The 21,779-nt window shown below is 34.8% G+C and overlaps 3 protein-coding genes across 9 annotated transcripts in view; 1 reads left to right on the top strand and 2 right to left on the bottom strand.

Annotated features, from left to right (window-relative positions):
- Positions 1 to 26: 26 nt before the first annotated feature.
- LOC140223697 (D-aspartate oxidase-like) lies at positions 27 to 10,599 on the bottom strand. Of its 2 annotated transcripts, none has more exons than XM_019046898.2 (7): positions 10,460 to 10,599; positions 5,659 to 5,878; positions 4,901 to 5,015; positions 4,440 to 4,582; positions 3,023 to 3,179; positions 1,627 to 1,902; positions 27 to 449 (listed from the first exon to the last, which is right to left on the bottom strand). In XM_019046898.2, the coding sequence occupies exons 2-7, from the start codon at positions 5,853 to 5,855 to the stop codon at positions 300 to 302; spliced, it is 1,038 nt and encodes a 345-aa protein (XP_018902443.2). In that variant the 5' UTR covers positions 5,856 to 5,878; positions 10,460 to 10,599; the 3' UTR covers positions 27 to 299. The 2 variants fall into 2 exon arrangements, with proteins under 2 accessions (XP_018902443.2, XP_018902442.2); XM_019046897.2 differs by lacking the exon at positions 10,460 to 10,599 and adding an exon at positions 8,412 to 8,549 and having other exon boundaries at positions 29 to 449.
- Positions 10,357 to 18,789, bottom strand: LOC109034005 (D-amino acid oxidase 1). 2 transcript variants are annotated; one of them, XM_072297527.1, is made up of 8 exons: positions 18,472 to 18,789; positions 17,875 to 17,970; positions 15,321 to 15,892; positions 13,532 to 13,646; positions 13,027 to 13,172; positions 12,085 to 12,241; positions 11,558 to 11,830; positions 10,357 to 10,677 (listed from the first exon to the last, which is right to left on the bottom strand). In XM_072297527.1, exons 3-8 carry the CDS (start codon positions 15,515 to 15,517, stop codon positions 10,564 to 10,566), a joined length of 1,002 nt encoding a protein of 333 aa, XP_072153628.1. In that variant the 5' UTR covers positions 15,518 to 15,892; positions 17,875 to 17,970; positions 18,472 to 18,789; the 3' UTR covers positions 10,357 to 10,563. The 2 variants fall into 2 exon arrangements, with proteins under 2 accessions (XP_072153628.1, XP_072153632.1); XM_072297531.1 differs by lacking the exon at positions 17,875 to 17,970.
- The window catches only part of olf186-M (Ki-ras-induced actin-interacting protein-IP3R-interacting domain olf186-M), a 36,990-nt gene continuing 31,423 nt past the window's right edge, over positions 16,213 to 21,779 (top strand). The window contains exons 1-2 of one of the 5 annotated variants that reach the window (XM_019046892.2): positions 16,213 to 16,369; positions 17,010 to 17,123. Coding sequence is in view for 1 of the 5 variants with exons in the window: in XM_072297490.1 (XP_072153591.1) it covers positions 19,416 to 19,467 (52 nt within the window). In the remaining 4 variants the exon portion in view is untranslated. Of the gene's footprint in view, positions 16,580 to 16,631; positions 16,882 to 17,009; positions 17,124 to 19,175; positions 19,468 to 21,779 lie in introns of those variants that run through there. The other 4 variants (XM_019046893.2, XM_019046894.2, XM_072297501.1 and 1 more) reach the window with 4 other exon arrangements.

Below are 21,779 nucleotides of genomic sequence, written 5' to 3'. Positions count from 1 at the left end.
AAAAAAAAAAAAAAAAAACAAGGAACCTTTTGAAATGCCGCAATCAAGATATATGATATCAGTGAGATGATTCCAATGATACTTAAGAAATGTGGAAAACGAGAAGCTTTTTGTGTGAGAGACACAAAGTTAAAACATTTTCTAGTTTTAAATTTTTTTTAGAAATTTGAAGGAACAATTAAAATTATGCCGTAGAGACAGTTGCACCTTACAATCTGGAATTTGGATTGAAAGCTGAAAATTACATCGGTCCTCAAAGAGTTTTTTTTACCCTGTCTTGATGTGCATACTCATTTGGTTTAATTATTCAAGGGAACTTGTGAGATGATTTCTTTGATGGACTTGGACGGATGAGACTTGAGTAAGTTCTGAAGCATATTCACAACGTATTTGGCTGTGCCGGGAGATGTGGCAATTCCATATCCACCATGGCCATAGTTATGAACAACCTGTAAATTACAAAATGGTCAATCCTGTAAATTATGTTTAATAAAATGAAGACCATTACAAGAATTTTGAGGAAGTAAAGATGCCTTTTTGTGGTACAGCCACACATTGAAGTGCGCATGGACAAGAAAGAAAAAAAATAAAATGATAGGTATTTTAGTTGAAGCATCCAGAGAGAAAATGTAAGCAAAAAAGTAGGAGAGAATAATCGTTGATTTCTGAGCAAAAGAAAGTCTGTCCACTTCACTAATAAATTTTAACCCCAAGAGAATATTATAAAAACTGAAAACGTAAGAAGACAAAGCGTATCCCTTAAGCCTTTTTTCCCCAATGAACTGATTTATGAATTCTGCACACTCTGGAGTGTAGTAACACTCCTCCATAGTAACAGGTTTACAGTGTATATCTTAATCTTTGAATAGAACACAGGCTTTTTTCAGGAAAGTGACCAGTTGCATGCAGGACGCCTTCCCTAACCTACGATTGGAGAGGGTAAGTGGCACTATTTGCTGGAGGTAATAAAAACTGTGACTTGAACTAACTTCTAAAAGACTGCTCGCCACTTTTTGAAGAAGAGAAGACATCATCTGGTTTTTCTCCCATACTGGAGCAAAATTCTCAAAACAGCCATCCACATCCCTAAAATTTAATTGGATTTCCCTAAAATTGATCTTAACTTTTTGCTTTGTTCATATTTTAATCGTCAGTTCCTAACTTTCATAGGTCACTTGAAAGCTAATTCATATTTAATAAATGTCAAAATCGTAAAAAAAATATTATAAAGGTGAATACGTCACCTTCCAGCCGAAGTATCGCAAGTTGCGCCATTTGTGCTGAAGCACTGTGTTGCTAGGCTCCTCGAAGTTATCCGATTTCTTACGGAAAAAAAGATAGACAGTCCTTTGAAAATATTTCTTAATATTTCTTTTGTCATCAAGATTAATCCTTGAAATTTTCATGAAAGTATGAGCAAAAGATTAAAAGACGAGATGAATACAATATTGAGATTTCCGGCAACATAGCTTAAATGCCTAAACGGCGCTTGTGATACTTTAGCCAGAAGGTAAAGAATTGATTTGACTTAATTTACAACTGCTGGCCTAGGCCGAGAGTACGTCTTTTGAATACCCCGATCCGTTGAACTAAAAATGATAGCGAAATAATGTGTATGTGACTTACGAGTAAATTTCCGATTTTTTCCAATTCTGTCCTCACTTGATGGCGGTATGGTCTGAGTCCTACCCAATGCCATTCCACAGTTGCTGACTCCAATGTGGGCATCATGTCTCGGCAACGATCAAAAATTGAGTGAGTATTATATTCTGATGTTGATTGTGACCAGTGGCCAAAATCTTGAGTTCCTCCAAGCGTTACCAAACCGGATTGCATTGATGGAATGATGTAACTGCCATTTTCATTGTTCATAAAAAACTTCTGCACAAAAGGAGCACGCACCTACGGAACAAAGGGGTAGTTAAATTTTGCTTCATCACAAGAATTTGTTATAAACTAGGAAACGATGCAAAATCCCAATTTTTAATTTTCCTGTTTCCTCTGGACAATCAAATGCAGGATAAATGAGGGGAAAAAATTAATTGAAAAATAAGCGAACAGGCAGTGAAAAAAGTCACTGTAGCTGACTATCAGAAGTAACACACTGTAAATTACAAAACTCAATTTTCTTTTTTTCATTCACACAGTTTTTAAGAGCCTCCGTGTTTAATTTTGAATTAATTTACTTCATGATAAATTAATTAAGGTCTGACATGGGCAGTTCGGCAACTTACTAAGATAACTTTAACGACAAAACTGTTGGGAACAAATAGTTAAACAAAAAAGTGTTTCTCATCAATTCATTCCTGTAGTTGGGCGTGCAAAAAATTCCAAAGCGCCAACTGTTTTGTATTACACAGTTTTTTCCACCAAAAAAAATCCAAGGTGTCTCAATTTATCAAATTGATAGGATTGATAAAACAAGGGAGCCAAAAAAGGTTGACCCTATGGAGAAAAATATACAAATTACTTAAAATTACTTCAAAGCCTAAGAATGTTGCCAAACTTTCAGTAAAATTGAGGGTTGGAATCATGGTTTGGAGGTTGAACAATTATTGCACCCCTGCCTAAAGCTCTATGAACTGCTATGAAAATTCTTGGTCTGTGAGTGAACTCCTAAATTTTGGTGGTAAAAGTTTGGCTAATTACTTGGAACTTGAAGCCATTTATTAACGTGATCAAAAATTGTATTCAATAAAATCGGATGAAATTTCACATAACCAAATGAGATTGAAAGAAACTATATCTGACTTTCCACCCGATTGATATTGCTGATTATGTAGATGGGTACAGAAAACGTGAAAATAACATAGCATTTAAGCCTTCACCCAGCTTGCTGTGCAATTTTTATTTTCCTGCGGCCATATTGCACTGTTAAAATAAATTTCATTTCTTCCTTGAGCAACATCGGTGATTAGATTAGATCATAAAAATTTGGCCTTAGCTTTCCTAAGAGTTCATGAATACAAGAAAAAGAAACAATATCATGGAAGATAATTTTGTAAAGAAAAGACTGAGTTACCTTTACAACTTGGCCTCTAATTGGTACAACACCAATATCTTCACAGAGACGTCTTGCACCCAGGCCAGTGCAATTGAAAACTATATCATAGTCATCCTCAATATCATAGAGACTATTAACTTTCGTCTTCTTTATGAAAACTCCTGCATCTCGAAGTCTGTAACAAATTAGTAACGATGACAGAATTTAGGTGAGTAAAAATTTAGTGTACAAAACAAAAATAGAGTTGTTTGTAAGAACCTCAAATGGCAAAAAATATCCTCAGAACATTCAAAAAATTTTCAAAAACTGCAATAATAGAACATTCCTACAATATTTGTTAGATTCAGTATAAGCGGGCAAGGGTCAAGTTGAGATTTCCAAATGGCAACCCTCTTCCTCAAACACTGTTGGAAAGAGCAAGAAAGGTCTGAGATTATTGCAAAGAACCGCAAGTCTCAATGCATCACCAGGTCAACATCAGGTTTTGAAATGTTTAACTATATCCAGCTGCCATTGTGAAACAGAGATAGATGAAGACCTGCAGTTCGTACAAAAACTCTTGGATTTGTATGATATCTACAACATATCCTAAAATTTGGGTTCTGTAAGACAGAGACTTAATTACAGGGAGTGGGGAGGGGAAGGGGTATCCTGGCACCATGCGTTTGAGGGCACAATTTTTTTTAGACAACTCGATCTCATGATGCATCACTGAAAAGAGCAAACAAATTTGAAACTTTTGGCAAGAACCTCAGGTCTCTATCTGCCTGTGTTTAAAAATGAGAGTTCAATCAAGTTGAAAATTTCAAAACTTTGAGAAGTCACTATTTTGAAACAGTGTTAGATTGACACCAGCAGGCCCCCCCCCCCCCCCCCAAGTCTTGGATTTTTCTACTTTTCTAACAATGTATCATAAGATAGCAGAAGCTATTTGAGAATCTCAACTCGGCCCCTGTCACTGCTTAGGGGGTGGGAGTCTTGATACCCCACACATCCTTTCGCTGCATGGCACAACAGTCCAAACTGAAAAATTGAGACTCAAACATTAAGTTGCGATAAGCCAGGTGTTCCGTTCGCCCATCCTGGTATTATAATGTCAAACGATGAGAGTGAAACTACCGTATTCAGAGCATAATTTACCCACTATATTTGATTATATTACTTATGCTAACCTATTTCGTTTTCTAGACAAAAGTACCAAGTTTAGCAAAAACGCACCAAGTTGCATTAAGGAAAAGAGAAAGTTAGGAGTAGTATTGAATTTAACCAGTCGTAAAGTTTCCCGTGTCAAAAATTTAAGGTTGAGCAAAAATATTTGTCGCCACATTAAGTCTTATGGAGGATCAAAACTACAGATTTTTTTTCTCAGGTCAAACTTGATGCGTCTCTATTAAACTCGGTCCAAATGATATTTCATTTTTGTCTGGAAACTTACCTTCCTAAAGCCCACGGTAAATACATTCTACAGGTGACAACAAGAGTTGACATATAGGTGGCAAAACGGTAGGCTCCAAGGTCTTTGAGCTCATCCTGATTGGCAGGTCGAAAAACAGGGAGGATACCATTTAGATATGGGTTCTGAAAAACAGGCCAGATTATTGTACATGAATTCAGTAATTTTAAAAAATTGAGATTGTTAAAGAAAAATTGAGCATTCCATCAGTTCTTTTATTTTTGAGTTATGTATATCTTTTATATTTTCACCTGCGTGATGCGTGCGTGGCAAGGAAGGAGGAAAGGGTTCAAAAGCCTAGTTTTTGCTATCACAAAATGTATTGACACAGCACAATAAAGTTTCTAATAAATCTGTAGATGAATAAAATATTAAAATTGTGTGTCTTCAGATTTTTTTATTGGATTTTTGCAGTGGGTATAAAGATAATTTTTGTCACTTACTTTGACAAGATCAGGATTCTCCTGCGCAAGATAGAATCCAGTGATTGGTGCAATACCGGCATCTGGATTGGACTTAAGGCTATTGTAAAAATCATGTGAGTCTTTGACCCATTGCCTAAATTGAAAAAGAAGAATATATTTTAGGAAAAGATGCTTGACCTGCAAAAATGCCAATTCATAATACTAGGTGCTCTTGATTAAGTAAGGATTAAAATAATATTTTGACAGTTATTTGGAAAGCTAACGTAAGTAGTAATTTGTAAAATAGCTGAACAGTATTAACAAAAGTCAGCCTAGCTGTATTATACTTTTCATAATTTACTCTCAGCATGTATTAGTACATGAATTACCCCCAGATTAAGAAGAATATTCTCACATAATTTTAAGGCAGAATATTGTTTAGTTAGTTCTTTAAAATTAATGATAAAAGGAAATTAGGCAACATCAAAGAGAGTTAGGTTGACTGTGATTATATCTGTCCGTATCAGCATGACAAAAAAGGTCCCCACTTTCGAAATTGGTGGGAAATGTTTTAGGAGGCCAAAAGGCATAAAAATGTGGAAGCCTGGTAAATTTTGCACTCCTAACACACTCGTAAAACAGGTCTATACCCCTTAAAAAAAATTAAGCAATACTTTGTTTGTCGAGTTTAAGTGATGGTTGAGAGACTGGCTGATACATATTTGTAATGTAAGTCTGAGCTTTCGTAAACATCTTGATAATGATTTTTGGGTAAAACACAATTAAACTGAACACACCTAGTAATGTCAAGAGAGGGTCCACGAAATGATGTGCTTATCTCAACGAGGCCAGCAGCACCATCGCTGGTTGTTTCATCATTGAAAAGTTCCGCCAAGATGGTGACATCTGCATCTGGTAGTACACGCCTCACTTCCAAAGCAGTATTTAACCCAACAATTCCAGCACCAATGATTCCTATCCGAAGATCAGACATGACTCAAGCTGGCAGGAAAATGTCTGCAAAGATAAATAACTGGGACTATAAATATCCTTCTTGTATCGACAATAAGTTTCTTGAAGTTAAAATGTAAAATTTAATGATAAGATAGCTGTCATTGAAACTCTGAGAAAATTAATTCTGCATTGATTTGGCTTGGAGCTAATATTGCACACATTCATACATATAAGTTTCGACCATGGAGGATGGCAGAGGAGACTATTTTCAAGGTACAGGAAAAAACTTTGCGAGTGTTCATTTGTGAGTGTGCTTGTGGCATGAGCTTAATATTTTAAATTAGAGCATTGCCATTACAATATACAGAAAAAGAGAACCCAGCAAGGTTAAAAGATCAGAAAATAAAAAACGAGCAATCTGCCGAAAATGAGAAGAGTCGTAAAAAAAAAAAATAAATGAAAGATTAAATAAATTTGCATCCAGAAAGTTCTTTCATGAAGTGGTTATCAATACCTAGCATAGTGATAAAAATACATGTTTAAGTAAAAGACGAGAAAATTTGGCAAGGCTGGTGATAAAAATATATGAGAATTTTATTCAATTAATTATCTTGGATAGATTAAGAACTTTCTAACATGACAAAGGGGTGAGATAAAGTACTGAACTGTACCTAGAGAGAAATGGTAAAATTTTACTGATGAACAACTTGCACAGAATAATAATACTCAATTAAGATTTAAAAATCATCTTCAACTCCAGAGATTATCTTCTAATATTGTTGCAAAGACTATTTTGGCAACAATTTAAATTAAAGATATTAAAATAAAACCAGAGTTCTAGCTGATCAAAAGTAGTGGGCAAAATTCTTGGAGACATATGGTACTCCAAAGAAATCTTTTCCTTCACAAATAATGAAACTCTCTTCTTAGTCACATTGGTTCACATTGGATTTATCTGTTAATTTTGTATTCTTTTTTATTTTCGGAGCAATTGATCTCGAAATTGAAGAAACCATATAATTAATATAAAAAAACAACCATTCACTAATCCTCATAAAAATAAACAAAAATAGTTAATAGGTAGTTACATTTTACAATACTTCAATTGGACGCTTCTAATCAAAGACAACCCAACAGAGTTAAAGACTGCCTAATTTTCTTTTGTGTCTTATTTTTTATCATAAACCTTAAAGACATGCTTCTTTGAAATTTTTTGTGAACTTTCCACGAATTTTAAAAAATTTATTTGGAAAAATTCATGTTGAATACGGGTAGGCTGATCTTGGTTAAAGCCATTTAATTATGTTTGACATTTTGCATTATTTTTTTTTTTTTTTGTCTGGGCTGCTTAGACTCTCTTTAAAAGGTGATTAACATGTATCTTGTAAAATGGGTGACATTTTGCAATAAAAGGCTATTATTTCTGACTCATTTTAGAGAAAAACACATGTGTCATTGACGCCCCTATGCTGATAGGGTGCAAGGTGCTTTCATGGATAAGCCAGAAAAAGGAGTTCCTAAGTGCAGAATGCAGTTCAACTGAACCAAGTGCAAGTGCACTGATCAACGAGGAGCTGTTGAACTCCTGTAACCGTTCAAGCTTGTTTTGATGAAGTTCATTTAACTTTGCATTACGACTTTGAAACATAAATTTGGAAGCTAGGTACTGTCTTCATTTACATTGCGCACTTCAGAGATATTATCTAAATGCACTCATGTGAAACTTGGGAGTACAGTGGTTGATTCTGAGAGCCATCTTAGGAGCTCCACACAAAATGAACAAAATGAGATACAACATTCTCTTATAGACCAAAATATTTAATGAAAAAGATTACAAAAAAAAAAATTAAAACAGGTACAGCCTGTTTTCAAATTAAACCTAAGATATATAATATAGGAAGTATGATTTGAAGTTAAAAATTATTCACTTGTCTGTGTCCTTATTCACATCTCTGTCTCTGATCTGCAATGTGCTTTAAATTTACTCTCGTTCATTAGACACTCTAAATGATAAAATATAAGATGTAAATTAATATTACTTCTCCGATATAAGCTAAATTTAAGCTACTGGATTAATTTTCAATTACAAACGACTTACTTTTCTTTTCTACTTAGATACCTATAAAAACTGTTTTTAGCTTGAATAATATTTAAAAGAGTGAATATTAATATTTAATACTTAGGGGGGTCTTTTCAGGTGCCAATATTTTAGGAAGTCAATATTGAAAAAAGGACGGTTAGGTATTTACCAAATAAGATCAAAAGCTCCTTCATCAGGCATTATTTTTTCAAAATTGGTGCTAAGCATGTGTTTGGGAGTTCTATGAAAAGAAATATTCACAAACACGTTACTCTTTCCGGTTTAATTCAAATTTTGGTAGTGAATATTTATTCCTGAAAGCTGAGGAGAAATAGTTTCAATGGAATTCCTTTGTGTCCTTCGTTTCTCTGAATATTCGAGGATTCTGTGATATTTTCAAAGTTTCTGGGTATATTTTTGAAACGTTCTCGCAAAATAATTAAAGACTTACTATTAAAGAATTGGATATAAAGAGGAGAACAGACTAAATTGCTCTCCAAAATTATTACATCTTACCAGTAATATCTATGATAACACAGAATTTTTGAAAGTATCGAAGCTATTTCAGCCGGCACAAATTTGGCAGAGATAAATTACTACTGGGTATTATGAAACCACTGAGCGGCCCAGCACAGCGTTCAACATCAACTGATTATTCATGGATGAACTTTAGCACAATTCCCTTCCCAAAAGCAGCATACCCATGAATGTACATAATAAAAACAAACTTATCAAAAGCACACTGCAACCTTTGACCTGAATCATTTTCGATTGTTTTTTATCACTTTGGTGACTTTCACTTGTACTGCACAGCCAAAGTCCTTGAACTTCAACTAAGTCTCACATACAAATGTACTCGATTTATAGAAAATTCAACCTAGATCATAGTAAGGTTCTCTATTTACACCTCTATACATACTGATCATAGGAGGAAAATCTTGAAGGAGGGGCAAGATTCCTTTCTCCTCCCCCAACACTTTCTAATGGGCTATGAAAAATGTGTAAGCCTTAAAGTGTCAAATGTGAGGAAGAGAGAGAGAGTGTGGAATATAAGAGAGGTCTCAAAAATTTCAACATTTATTTTTGAGTTCCATTCATTATTCGAAAATACTAATTGTCAAGTTTGTGTTCAAAGAGCATGGATTATAAACATCAAAATATCAAATTTGACGAAATGAGTATACCCTAATTTTAGATTTTAAAGCAAAATAAACAAAAGGCTTTCCTCAATACCTGCCCCTTCTACAAAATAAAGATATTGCAGTACTGGAAGCAACAGAGACAGGTGTTTTAGAATATCCGCTAATATTTTATTCATTGTGCAGAAAGTAAATGCAAGCATTTTATTGAGATTTTTACCCCATATACTTTATGATTCCAAGATGTTCTACAGAAAAAATTTCGGAAAAATCTTCTATCAGATTCTTTTCTAGGACATGTATTAGGGACGGAGATTCTCACAGCAATCAAGAAGTGCTCTTCTTGCACCCCGTGGCTCAATTGTAAATGCTGGCTCTAGCGTAATAAATTCATGGGACATATACCTTTCCCTTCGATATAACTTGATCGCAAATGTCAGCATCGAACTACATAAATGATTTTTTTTTCTTTCTCAATATCTTTGTCTTTCATAAAGAGGGGATACTTAAAACGAAACAGGAAGTACCTAATTTTTGTAATCCAGGTTGGGATTTTTATTTTCGTTTACAAATATTTACTCGGTAATTTTTATCAGGAAAGCAGAGATGCATCTCAAATATTCTATATACATAATTTATCTTCTAGATCTTCTCTGTCGAGGTATTGGCCCAATTTTTTATTCAGTTCAATCTTTCAAACTTTTCAGTTTCAGTTCACATTAGGATTGCATGCAAGTTTAAAAATATCTTTTTCAGGAGTAGGATAGAACTTGTTAGTAGCATGGTTAAATCCTAGTATTTACCACAGATAAAGTTAGACTATTTTTTGATTGATAGTGTTTCACTGGAAAACATCATTGCCCATGCTTCCAGAGGGAGGTACCTTGGCTTTATCATGAATGCTACAAGAAGTTAGAGTAACACATTTTAATTAAGAGAAATAAGCTCGAGAATGAATGAGGACACATTTTACTTAGGGCTGTTATAGAGGCAAGCACTATAAAAAACAGTGTCACCTTGAAAATAGCAGGAATTGAAAATATTGAGCAGTCACACACTCAAAAGGAACACGAAAACCCCTTCAAAAACTTCGATTTTTTTAAAATGAAATTTTGATTGTTAATATTCGAACATTTTTATACTTTTTAATATTATACCCTAGGACAAGTTTAAAGATAATTTACATGTTCTGTTGGTAAATATTGGTCGTTTTTTATAATATTCCACAGAAATTGGAGAAAATAATTTTCTGCACCTCAATATAAAAACAAATTTCAAGAAAATTTTTCGTATACTTTCTTAGGAAAAAGAAAACAAGAAACTTATAAAATAAAGCATGCGTATAATATTTAAAAGAAAGAAGAAAATGACAAAGGGAAATAACTATTGGGGGTCAAAATTAAAAAGAAGAATAAAATTACTCACAGTTGCAACCATTTTCTGTACGAGGAAAATATCTTTAATTACTTGAATTCCAAGTCGAAGACAACATGCCTTTACTTTTTTTCCAAAAGAAGACCCAAGTTCAATCAAAGTTTTGCTGATGGGAGAAAACTGATATCTTTGAGGATGTCAACAGCAAATTTAGCTGTGCCTGGTGCTGCTGTCACTCCATATCCTCCATGCCCATAATTATGGATAACCTATGAAAAAGATTGAAAAACTACAAAATGAACAGCATAAAATTAGATTTGGCAATAAGAGTTCTGCAAATTCTGCTTAAGGGGGCAAAGGGTAACAAGTATTAAAATTAAATGAGATCATGCGCAATATCTCTTTCTGTGTAATACAACATGTTGAAGTCTTCATTCATACAATTTCCTTTTTAATCCAAGTCCAGCAGCACATGGGGTGCGGCCTATCAATTGATGCTGTCCACTTATGATGGGCAGGCAAATATCTCATCCTCCTAATTTATAACCTGTTTAAAAAGAGTTTCATTTAAATAAAGCTAAAATAATTCTTGGGAGAACGATTACCAGTAAAAGAGCGGGCAGTATGCTTTTGTAAGTATCTGTGTATACCACATGTGGATGGTGAAACTGCAGGAAAATACATATCCCTTGTTTCAAAAATGTCCAATCCCACTTCATTTCATCAAAGAACTAATAACAATATTGCTTAAAATTTTTTCAGAACATTTTTCACGCAGAAGAAAAATTAGGGTGATTTTCAAGAAGCAACGCTAAGTATTATTCCAATAAATCAAAAAATATGATAGGAATTCTGCAACATCAAACTGAGATACACTTTCCTACAGTTTTGCCATTGACGTGTTAGACCCCTATATACTATTTAGCACTTTTATTTTAGGTGCTTTTATATATTAAAATAACCTTTCACAAAAACAAGTCGAGAATAAGAAAAAAAATGCATACATAATTGAAAGGCGCTTTTCTTAAAACAACGATCTACTAGCAAAGTCTTTGGTTTTCTTTTTCACCAGAATGAATCACGTAAATTGAAAGATTCATCATTAGTTTAGAATTCTGTGCTCCGTAAAGAAGAAGAGCAGTCTCTCACCAATAATTTGCCAATTTTCTCTGCTTCCACTCTGACTTCTGATCGGTGGGGTCTGAGTCCAACCCACTCACGCAAAATTGGTGCATCTTTCAGTGCTGGGAGTAATTCATAGCATCTCTCCAAGATGGCAGCAGTATCATGGCGTGACACAGCAACTGAGTAGCTTTCGTACTGACGACAGCCTCCTAAAGTAACAACTCCATCTCGGTTGCTTGGCAAAATGTACGTATCATACTCAGAGTAGTAAAAATTTTTCAGCCATGGAGCAAAAACCTGACAACATATTTGGAGAACATTTTGCAGCTTAAATGAGAAAAGCAAAATAACAGTAAAAAAAGTAAGTCCTTTGTAAGTAAAAATTTTAAAACCTGAATACTTCATTTTAAAGTTAAAATTATATTGATATTTTACTATTAAAAGATCACTGAATTTAGCAAAAGATACCTTGCAAGATAAAGTTTCAATAAAATGTTAGTTGCAAGTTGAAAAATAAGCTCAAAATACTTAAAGAGTAAATAAAATCCTACCTTGATAACTTGTCCTCGGATTGGTACAACTTTTTTATCACCGCAGAGCTTCTTGGCTCCAAGACCACAGCAGTTGAAAATAATATTGTAATCATTTTCAAGTTCTTGAAAGCTGTTTATTGATTTCTTTAAGAGTATTCCATTTTGCTTTGTGAATCTGAGGAATATAAATATACTTTAAGAAATAATGGAATCAGGGATTCAATTTAATAACTATATCAATCCCAGAGAGAATGATTAGGTAATTATTTTTTTGCTTCAAAACTAAGCCACTTCCCTGACTGCCTCCCTACGATTTGTCAGATTTTTTTTTCCTTTTACACATTTGGCTGCGACGTAGGAATTGTAATTTCAATTAAATTCAACATTTCTGATGCCCAACATTTGGGCAAATTTACGATTTTATTACCAAGAACCTAATCTTTTCCAGACCTTGCCACCCCCTAAAATCCAGCAATAGCTACAAGAGAAAAGAGACAACTTTCTTCTCTAAAAACAGAAGTAAACTGCTGAGTAGTGATAGCAATTCAAAATTAATTTTTTAACCTGTGAAATTGGAAAAATCCTGGCAATTTTTTTAAGTCACTTATAGATTTAACTTGATTACTTTTCTTTATGATTGAACCAGAACATTGGAATATTAATGGTACTCTAAAGGTGGTACTAAACAAAAAAATAAAAATGTCTACTTAGTTCGTCCTTTTTGTTATACGGCCAGGGCAAAGGATGTCATGTTGTTTTGGGTTTCCCCTTTGTAAAAAAATCTCATACACAATAAATAAATATTAATGGTACTCTAAAAGTGGTACTAAACAAAAAATGTCTACTTAGTTCGTCCTTTTTGTTACACGGCCAGGGCAAAGGATGTCATGTTGTTTTGGGTTTCCCCTTTGTAAAAAAATCTCATACACAATAAATAAATACCTAGGTCAGATCTCTTACTTTTTGAGTGCCCATGGTAGATAATAGGAGCTGTTAATCAATAATGTTGTGAAGTAAGCACCGTACTTCCATGTCTTTGAGTTGACAGTGAGTTCTTCTCCACTAGCCTCTCGATACTCCGGGACTAAATTTTCTAAGAAATGATTCTGAAAAAAAGAAGGATCAACAAATTTGAAATTTAGTTCCACAAATTAGAATCCACACATCAGAAGTGTCTTTAATGGGAGATTTGTTGCAGCGTTGATTCGTACGAGAGAAATTTTGGCAATTTTCTGCCATGACCAATTCTCAATGGGGTGAACATTATGAGCTGCAAACCATCGCATTGATTGATTTTTATTGCACATAAAAACAGAATTCCTCTGACACCATTCATCTTGTTTTTATGAATTGATAGCTTCAGTTATATCTCATTGATGGCTAATCAAAATCTCAGGTTAAAATTGTTGAGCTTCTAACACTTCATCAAACTGACTTTCAGCAAAAATTGACATTTCATACCAACCTTAGTGATTGTTTCATCCGTGTCAGAGAAAATGAAACCAGATAGCTCCGAAACACCAGCATCATAGTCATCCAAAAGACTTTCATAGTGCTCATAAGAGTCTATGATCCATTGACTAGAAATTGATATTTTAAAAAAAAAATAAAAAAAAAAATTAAAAATAAATAAATCAAATACATATATATATTTTTTATAAATCAAACAGGATATTTTTTTGGGAGTTCTTTCGAAAAAAAAAAAAAAAATATTCTGAGAGTTTAGAGTACAACCGGGCAACCATGTTTGCAGCTTTTAAATTTGACCTGAGGTTGAAATGACCTCATTGGATGGTTGAAGTGCTAGGTGCAGCCACAGTACTTCTAGGCAAATTTATTTTGAGATAAAAGCAATCAAGAGGTTGATTTTTATTCCCATCAACAAGTTCGGTCCAATAGAACTTCGTTTTTTTTGTGGACAAAATATACTTAAGCTCCAATAAATAAAATGAAACAGCAACTCTACACTGCTGCGCAGACACACTTAATTAGATTGGTGAGGTGAAAAAAGTGTTTCTGTAGCATTAAAACGATCGCTCATATTTGGACAGCATTTTGCAATTTGTAACTATAAACTCTGGCTCTTCTGAAAAAACACTTAAGTGCATAGGGAAACTAATGGCACATACGCTATTTTTAAACCGGGCTAGAATTTATAGTTCCAAATTGCAAAATGTAGTCCACTTCTTGTGCTCCTTTTCGTAATAGGATGATCCTAAATTTGGTCTTTGAGGGGTCTCATGAACTCACTGGCATGCGAAATATCACCATGATTATGTAAAAAGTCTTGGCAGATTTTGAATTCTATAAGCCTAAAAAAGTATGATAGCCCCTGGGCATAAGCCTAAAAGATCATTTTACACCAAAAAATTGGCAAAGTCAGAGAAATGAAAGCAGAATCCATTATGGAAAGAAACCTCACCATCAATTTCTGTACCAAATGTGAGGTTTCTTTCCAAAAAGGATTCTGCTTCCAGTTCTCTGAATTTTGCCAATGTTTTTGGTTTCGGACGATTTTTCAGGCTCTTGCTCCTATCCTGAGCAATTCAAGGCAAAGTCTGAGTACCAAGAAGGAGGGGGAAAAATAGAGACCACAAAGTTGCGACGAACAGCAGCATAAAATTTGATTGCTTGAGAGTGCATGATTCAATGAACAATTAAAATGGTACCAATTATCGCGGCCATTGTATAACATAAGCTGCAGTTCCATTTGATTGATACTGGTAGGCATAGTATACTTGGAATAAAAAAATGCATAGAATAACAAAGTAGAAATATGAGGAACAAGTTTAGAAAATTTAAGTGTTAAGGTCTTCATTGTTGAAATTTTTTGGTTGAAAACATTGAGTACAATAGAGTCGCAATGTTCTGGAGCGCCGATGAAGTCACATTATGAGGCTGTTTTGTCCGGTACTCCTATTTTGTGTTTTTTGCAGCTGAAAATAAGCTGGTAACAGCTCGAAACGTCCTGCCCTTTAGTGTTTTGCATATTTTGGCCTTGTTTACCCATGTGTTAATTCCCTCCTTTTTATTTAATACTGAATCAATATAATGTGTTGCACAACAGTTTGCCGAGAGTCTGACTTGAATCGCCTTAAATGGCGCTAAAATGGCGGTGCTTACAACCCGCTTGCTTCAGGAAAGCTTCGCCATTCACTTACCATTCACTCTGACAAACCCTGGGTGAACTCAAAGTGATTTTCAACACCTGCTTGGTAAACGTTAGGTTGTGGTGAAAAACTTGCAACTCTTACTTGGTGATTTCCTCTGATGGTCCTTGGAAACTGGTGCCTGGTCTAAAAATACCGGCTGCTCCATCACTAGTTGTTTCCTCATTTATTTTATCTGCAATCAGTGTGATGCGTAGCTCTGGATATTCCTTTTGAAGGAGAAGGGCTGTGTTCAAACCGACAATCCCAGCTCCAAGAACACAAACCTTGGCGGAACCCATGGCAAAAGGCAAATTTGTATTTTTTGTGAAACAAGGGTGTTATAAAGGTTTTTGACTAGAAGGATAGCTATGGAAGACTCAAGTGGATCATATTCTAAGCACTACAACAAGCACAAGTAAAAATCACTGCGGTTGAAGTAATGTCACATGATTTTATGATGATAAAAGTTGTTCTATGTTCAGTGTTTTCAAGAATCACGACACATACTTATCAAAACAAAAACAACATTTGTTAAAATTGATAAGGATAAGCACTTGATGGCGAGGCAGTCACTCTCATCAGATTGGTCAATGATCACCTTGATCCGCCTGTTTGACGCGTTTGATTGGCCCCGAAAGTTCGCGGGCTCTTATCACAGGAATACACCAGTTTGTCTAAAATCAGAATATGAAAAATCTCTGGTTTTCAATAAGTAGTGAAAAAGAGAAATAATTGACAAAGACTGTGTGGAAAATGGAATCCAACAGGTTAATTTACTCTTCAAAATAATTTAGCTACTGATAACACAACCCTAACAATTGGCGAAATTTCAAGAATAATAGCAGGGAGTTTTATCTGTGCACTCATTTTGGAGGGTTGGCATCAAAATGACCTGAGGTAGTTGCCAAAATGTTGTAAAAAAATATATTTTTAACATTATTCAATTTTTATGATTACACAAAAATAATTAGGTAATTTGTTATCACTATCTAGCAACTGATCAATGTTCCCCTGAAATTTTCCCTACCTCAGCTGCAGCTGTTTCCAGTTCGGTGCCATCTCGTTTCTCCCTACATTTATTTATTTTTGTGCCTCAAATTTACGTCCTTATCACTAAGTATATTTCATTTTCGGAGAACCTTGTCCACCCTGTGAGTATTTCATCTTCACATGATTAACTATCGTATTTAACGATGTTCGCATATCGTCGCACCATATTTCACGTCTGAAGTCCTCAAAGGAATTGCCAATTTGGAAGTGGCAGGTAGAATTTTTTTTACCTTGCTAACCAATCAATCTGAAAGTGCATATCCACAGTCAAGGCCCAGTCAACTGATTGTTTTAAACTTCGCTCCATTTCAGTAAATGTCTCTTCAATGTCACATCTTTAATCTTACTTATAGTTCTATGTCTTAATTTCACCTTTGTAATTAATATCTGTAATGAATAAGTACTGCTCCTGCAGTCCTTGAGAAATCATGGAACCTTCAAGCACCAGCTTGATGCTGAGCTCTGGAAGTATCGCATCACAATATATTTCCTCCAAATGATCACTGCAAGGCTACAAATCTGATTGCTTACCTGTTGCTTGTGTGTAATCTAATTTTTCATGCAAAGCTTTATCTACTTATTCTTCGTTATCCTGATAACTAGCCGAATTTAGGTACATGCTTGTGATGATATTTTCATTATATTATGTACACCTGCAAATTACCTCCAAACTGGACTGTTGTCCTTATGTGACTGTGTTTTCATCATTTTAATGTTGATTCTGTCATTCTGTGTTGATAGGTAGCTGAAGTCTGTAGGGGAGTAATATCTCAAAGTGAAGCAATTATCTCGAAGCAATCTTGAGGTTTCTTTTGTTCTGTGCCAATAATAAATCTTTGGATAGCCTCCGCATCTGTAAGTATCATTACGTACTTCCTTACTTTTACTCATATTAACGAAGCAGCTACCCTTTGGCAAGTTCTTACTATAAACTTTACTGAGGACTCCTCTCTCTCTATTTCCGAAAAATATTTTTCTATAGAATCTAGTGGAAGAAAGTTTGGAAAGGACGCTGTGGTAGAAAAAAAGTCTGTCAGACATGTCTCTGCTTTGTCTTAGGATCCGGCATCCTTTAGGCCTTGCATTCTCAGCTTTGGATTTTTACTGTTCAGCAGCCTAATAATTGAAATTTTGTGTCACCTAGTCTGGTAGACAAGACAAGACTCAGGTGAAATAAAGCTATGTGATCAGTCGTCTGTGTAATTTGGGCGTCCATGGTAATCGCTCATTGGGCTGAGCAATTGACTGGTCATCAGCCTGGAAGAAGGTGCCTTTAGCAGCCTCTATGGCTATTTTAGAGGTGTCCTATTGGTTTTTGGTAAGCTGTGAAAACAGTTACGTTAAGAAGTAGTGATGATGAGGATATTTTTAAGGTTAGTCTGGTTAGCATTTTGAAACAGAGAGTTCAAACGGCTAACTGTTAAAGAATTGGATACCTATGGGACATAGCGGACCGATTACACAGCCTCATTTCAAATTAGTGTTGTCTTATCTCCTAGAAAAACACAATTTTCAATAATCAGGGTACAGGTTCTAAAGATTCTTACTCTCAGGTATTGATTGAATTGTCATTTTAAAGAGAAACGTTTCAGAAACGTATCGCAACCTGTCAAAAAGATTCGAATGATTGTTGCCATTCCATCATGGAGGAGGTCGGGATATTGACCTTCAACCAATACTCAGGGCTGTTGCATACTTTTAACTGGAACAAAGAAGAGAGACGTTTCCTTCATTCAATCACTAACAATTCATAACAAGTGCTACGGCAGAGTTGTTGTTGCTGAACATAAATTTGTCGAGTTCAACTTGGATAGGTTGAATTCTGACGAGTGTTCTGCAGTAATTTGTTGCTCCAATTCGCGTCTGATAGATCAGATTGTGTAGGTACGTTCAATTAAAGTGGAGAGGAAAATATGCTCATAACATCTTCGACATTACTCTAGTAGTACTAACTTCAAAAAAATTGTTAAAATGTACTCACAAGAAAGAAAAATGTTTTATCTTTTTTTAAGTAAAATTTATGGAAAGAGGAAAAAAATTGGCGTCAAAGAAAAAATTCAACGTACTACTACTTTATTGGTGGAGGTTGAGATTTAATACTCGTAAAGTTTTAAGAAGAAAAAAATTAAATGAGAGAAGTTAACTCTGAAGGGCCAACTTACTAACGCGCACTTTAAAACCTTGCTTGGAAGCACCCACTTACCTTAGGATAGTTATCAAGGAGGATCCCATTCAATTAGACAGGTGTGCTTCTATTTTGTAATATTGACTATATTATGTGTAGAAAAAAAAACGTCACATCAATATACACATAGCAGTTCCTTGGGAGGAAAACTGAATGGATTGAAAAGTGGCATTTTCAAAAAATGGAGTAGGTACCTACTCTCTAACTGAACATAATTTCCTATTGGAATTTGAAGGATAGAACATTAGGCTTTATACATGCTATATCTTCTCTCTGCCTATTTAATTGTAAGTTTATGAATGGTTTAAAATAAGAACTGCTCAATCCTTTAGAAGTCTTCGCACCAAAACAATAGTCAATAGTAATGGAGGGAGGAATGACGTGAGACCCAGGTCTGACTTTGGGTGGAATTGACACTGATTGATCATCCAAGATACGGTTGAGTTGATAGTATTCACACACACAAGTTCTTTTTCACTCCATAAACAAGGCTAAGCTTTATAGTGCCATGGATTAACTGGGTTTATTTCTATAATCCTCCATATTTATCCAGTTTGCGTCACACTTCATCTTTTTATTCCTATGTCAGAAGGATCCTATCTTTTCAAAGTTTTTTGATTCTCTCATTTTCTACATCGTTTTCAAAGTTTTACGGTTCTTTAATGCCCCCCCCCCCCCCCCCTCTATTTCTTAAGTCCATTAAAACTGTCCCATTTCAAGTGGAATTTTTTAGTGTAACATATCCAAGTCGCATTGTTGCCTCCAAAATTACAGTTTTGTTTTTCGTTTGATGGGTCTTCTTCTGTGAATAGTAATTGTTGTCCCAGAGAATTGCATTTGTTATTATCGTTTAATTATATCATTATTGCATTATAATCATATGTGTGTGAGTAAGTTTTAATGGAATGCAATAACTGAAGTAATAGCCCATCAAAGGACAGTCTCACTTTGTTACTTGCGTCATGTCTGGTGTGCGACGAAAGAAAAAGACATTGTGGGAAAATGTGAAAAAAGGTAGCTAAAATCCGAATTTATTTACCATATTTTTTCAAAAGGTATACGACCGTATTCATATGCAAGTAATCAAGAAATAGATAATTAAAGCATTTAAGGATCAGCTTTGTCCTTCGATCTGTTCGGGTCCTGTTGTTACTGATCCTCAACCCCCGGGGATCACAAAATTCCTTTCTGAAACTATTTTTCATGAAACCAAGCCGAAGATGCTTCTTTTGAAGAGATAGGATGGAATGTGAAATCGGTAAGGGGTTAAATATTTGCTATTCCCATGTTTTACTTATGGGATCAAAATGGCCCATCAAGTAAACAAAATCTTTATCAGTTCTCCTCTTAATGGGAATAGGAAAACAAGGCAAGATTTTCTTTTCTCTTTAAAAATTTTCCTCTCACTTAAAATTTATTGGCCATCAAATAAAATACATTTTTCTTATCTGTTAAAGTTCTGGACAGTTTATAATCAGGAGGATGAAAAAAATCAAAATAGGCATTTAAAATTTGCTGAGATACTTTTATGTAAAAAACTTGCTTTTGAGATCCAATAAATTGAGCTTACCTATAAAAATACACAATCCATTCACCAAAGGCATACAATAGGTTTAAAGATTATCATCATAGTGTTCTTTAGTTTCGGACCGAACTTCTGGTCTTAATACTCACTCGCCTCTGATATCTCAGATGTGTGGTCATATTATCCTACAATAAAATATATTTTTTAAGTTTCCAGGCTACCAAGTAGTAGTGAAGTTTGAGGGGTGTTCAATAAGTCGTCTTTGCATCTTCCCAGCCATTTCGACAAAAATTGCTTGATTCTTAAAATGTAAGAGTAGATTTGTAGGAAGCTTGATACACTTGATGTATCTGAAAATTAGGAATATACCAAACCAATCCACCAAATTAGCAAATGTCAATGGAATTGCGGTCCCTTTTGTCAGAGTGGAAGTAACCAAAAAGGGCACTTACTTTAAAAGTCCAGTCCTCAAGAATGCTTTGCCTTTGTGCCTTTGTAACTCTTTCTGACCTGAGAACTCCTGCGGGGAGTTCCTGTCACCTATTACCTTTTACCTATTACCTTCTGCTCAGGGGAAAAGCAGCTTACTCCAAGTAGAGCAAGCTTTGAAAACAAGACTGCGTCGGGCGGGGGAGTTATGAGATTAAAATAAATATATATTTGTGGCAAAAATTGGGGAATACTCAGCCAAATGCAAATGGTAATTAAAATTTAAAAGGTTACCAAATTGTGAAATATAATATTGTTTGTTTGTAATTTTATTTTTGTTGTAAATTTTATTCAAGGGTCCAGTGGTAACTAATATACCTATGAACAATTAGCATAGATTAGAATCTATCATTTTGTATTTTGTGTTTCTGTCGATTTAGTTTTTCAATAGCCATCTTCTACACAAGCCAGTATCCCATGACAGGTAGCTAAGTTTTGTAAACTATTTACCGAGTAACCAACACTCAAATATGAAATTGAACAGTCAAATCAGGATTTTTATTACAATCCAAATGTGAGATGCTAAGTCTTTTTTATGTGCAAAGTCCTTTGCTGAAAATGAACAGTATCTTTCTACTGTGTGAATTGCAAGTCTTCATGTTGGGAAATAGACTCAACATTATGAACGTAAGGAGAATAATTTTTCATCCTACAAAGCAGGCATTTCTTTTACTTTTCAAAGTTGTGTCCCTTCAGGTCCAAGTAGGTGACTAAGTGTGACAGTAGGAAACAAGCCTCTTAATGCTGATGTATTGAAATTCCCCATTTAATTGAGTATTGTGAATGAGGTATGCACAGCTCACCTTACAACTTCTGTTTATTCTACGGATGCTTTTCTGAGGTACTATACTCTAATTTAAGAAGAAATGGTTCTGTAATGAAACCAAAAATTGTATGTATAAGAAATCTTCCTTGAGCACAGGCGTCAAGATCTTTGTTCAGATCCTTATAGCATGCAAGAGCAAAATACTATGGAGAGACCGAACTCCTAAGTGGACTTTTTAGATTGCATTTCCTACATGCCTGGACCCGGACAAATACTACTTTCAAATTGAAAAAAGTGCCTCAGCCAGCAAAATAATGACTTAATTTATAGTCAGGTTGCGAGCTTGCAATTTCAACTGCAGGAAGATAATGCCCATTCTTGATAGGAGCCCTCAAGTGCTCAAGAAAAACTGAAGAACCTTGCATTCTGTGTGCATGTGTTCAATCTGTCATTTGTTAAGGGAACATCCTAAGTTACCTAAATATTTTTAATTTTTGAAAATTGAACAATTTTTGTGGAAATGACAGGGGAGATAGACTTATTGAA

The sequence above is a fragment of the Bemisia tabaci genome, chromosome 1 (assembly GCF_918797505.1).
Source record: "Bemisia tabaci chromosome 1, PGI_BMITA_v3".
Taxonomy (NCBI): domain Eukaryota; kingdom Metazoa; phylum Arthropoda; class Insecta; order Hemiptera; family Aleyrodidae; genus Bemisia; species Bemisia tabaci.
This window is presented reverse-complemented; position numbering and strand designations above follow the sequence as displayed.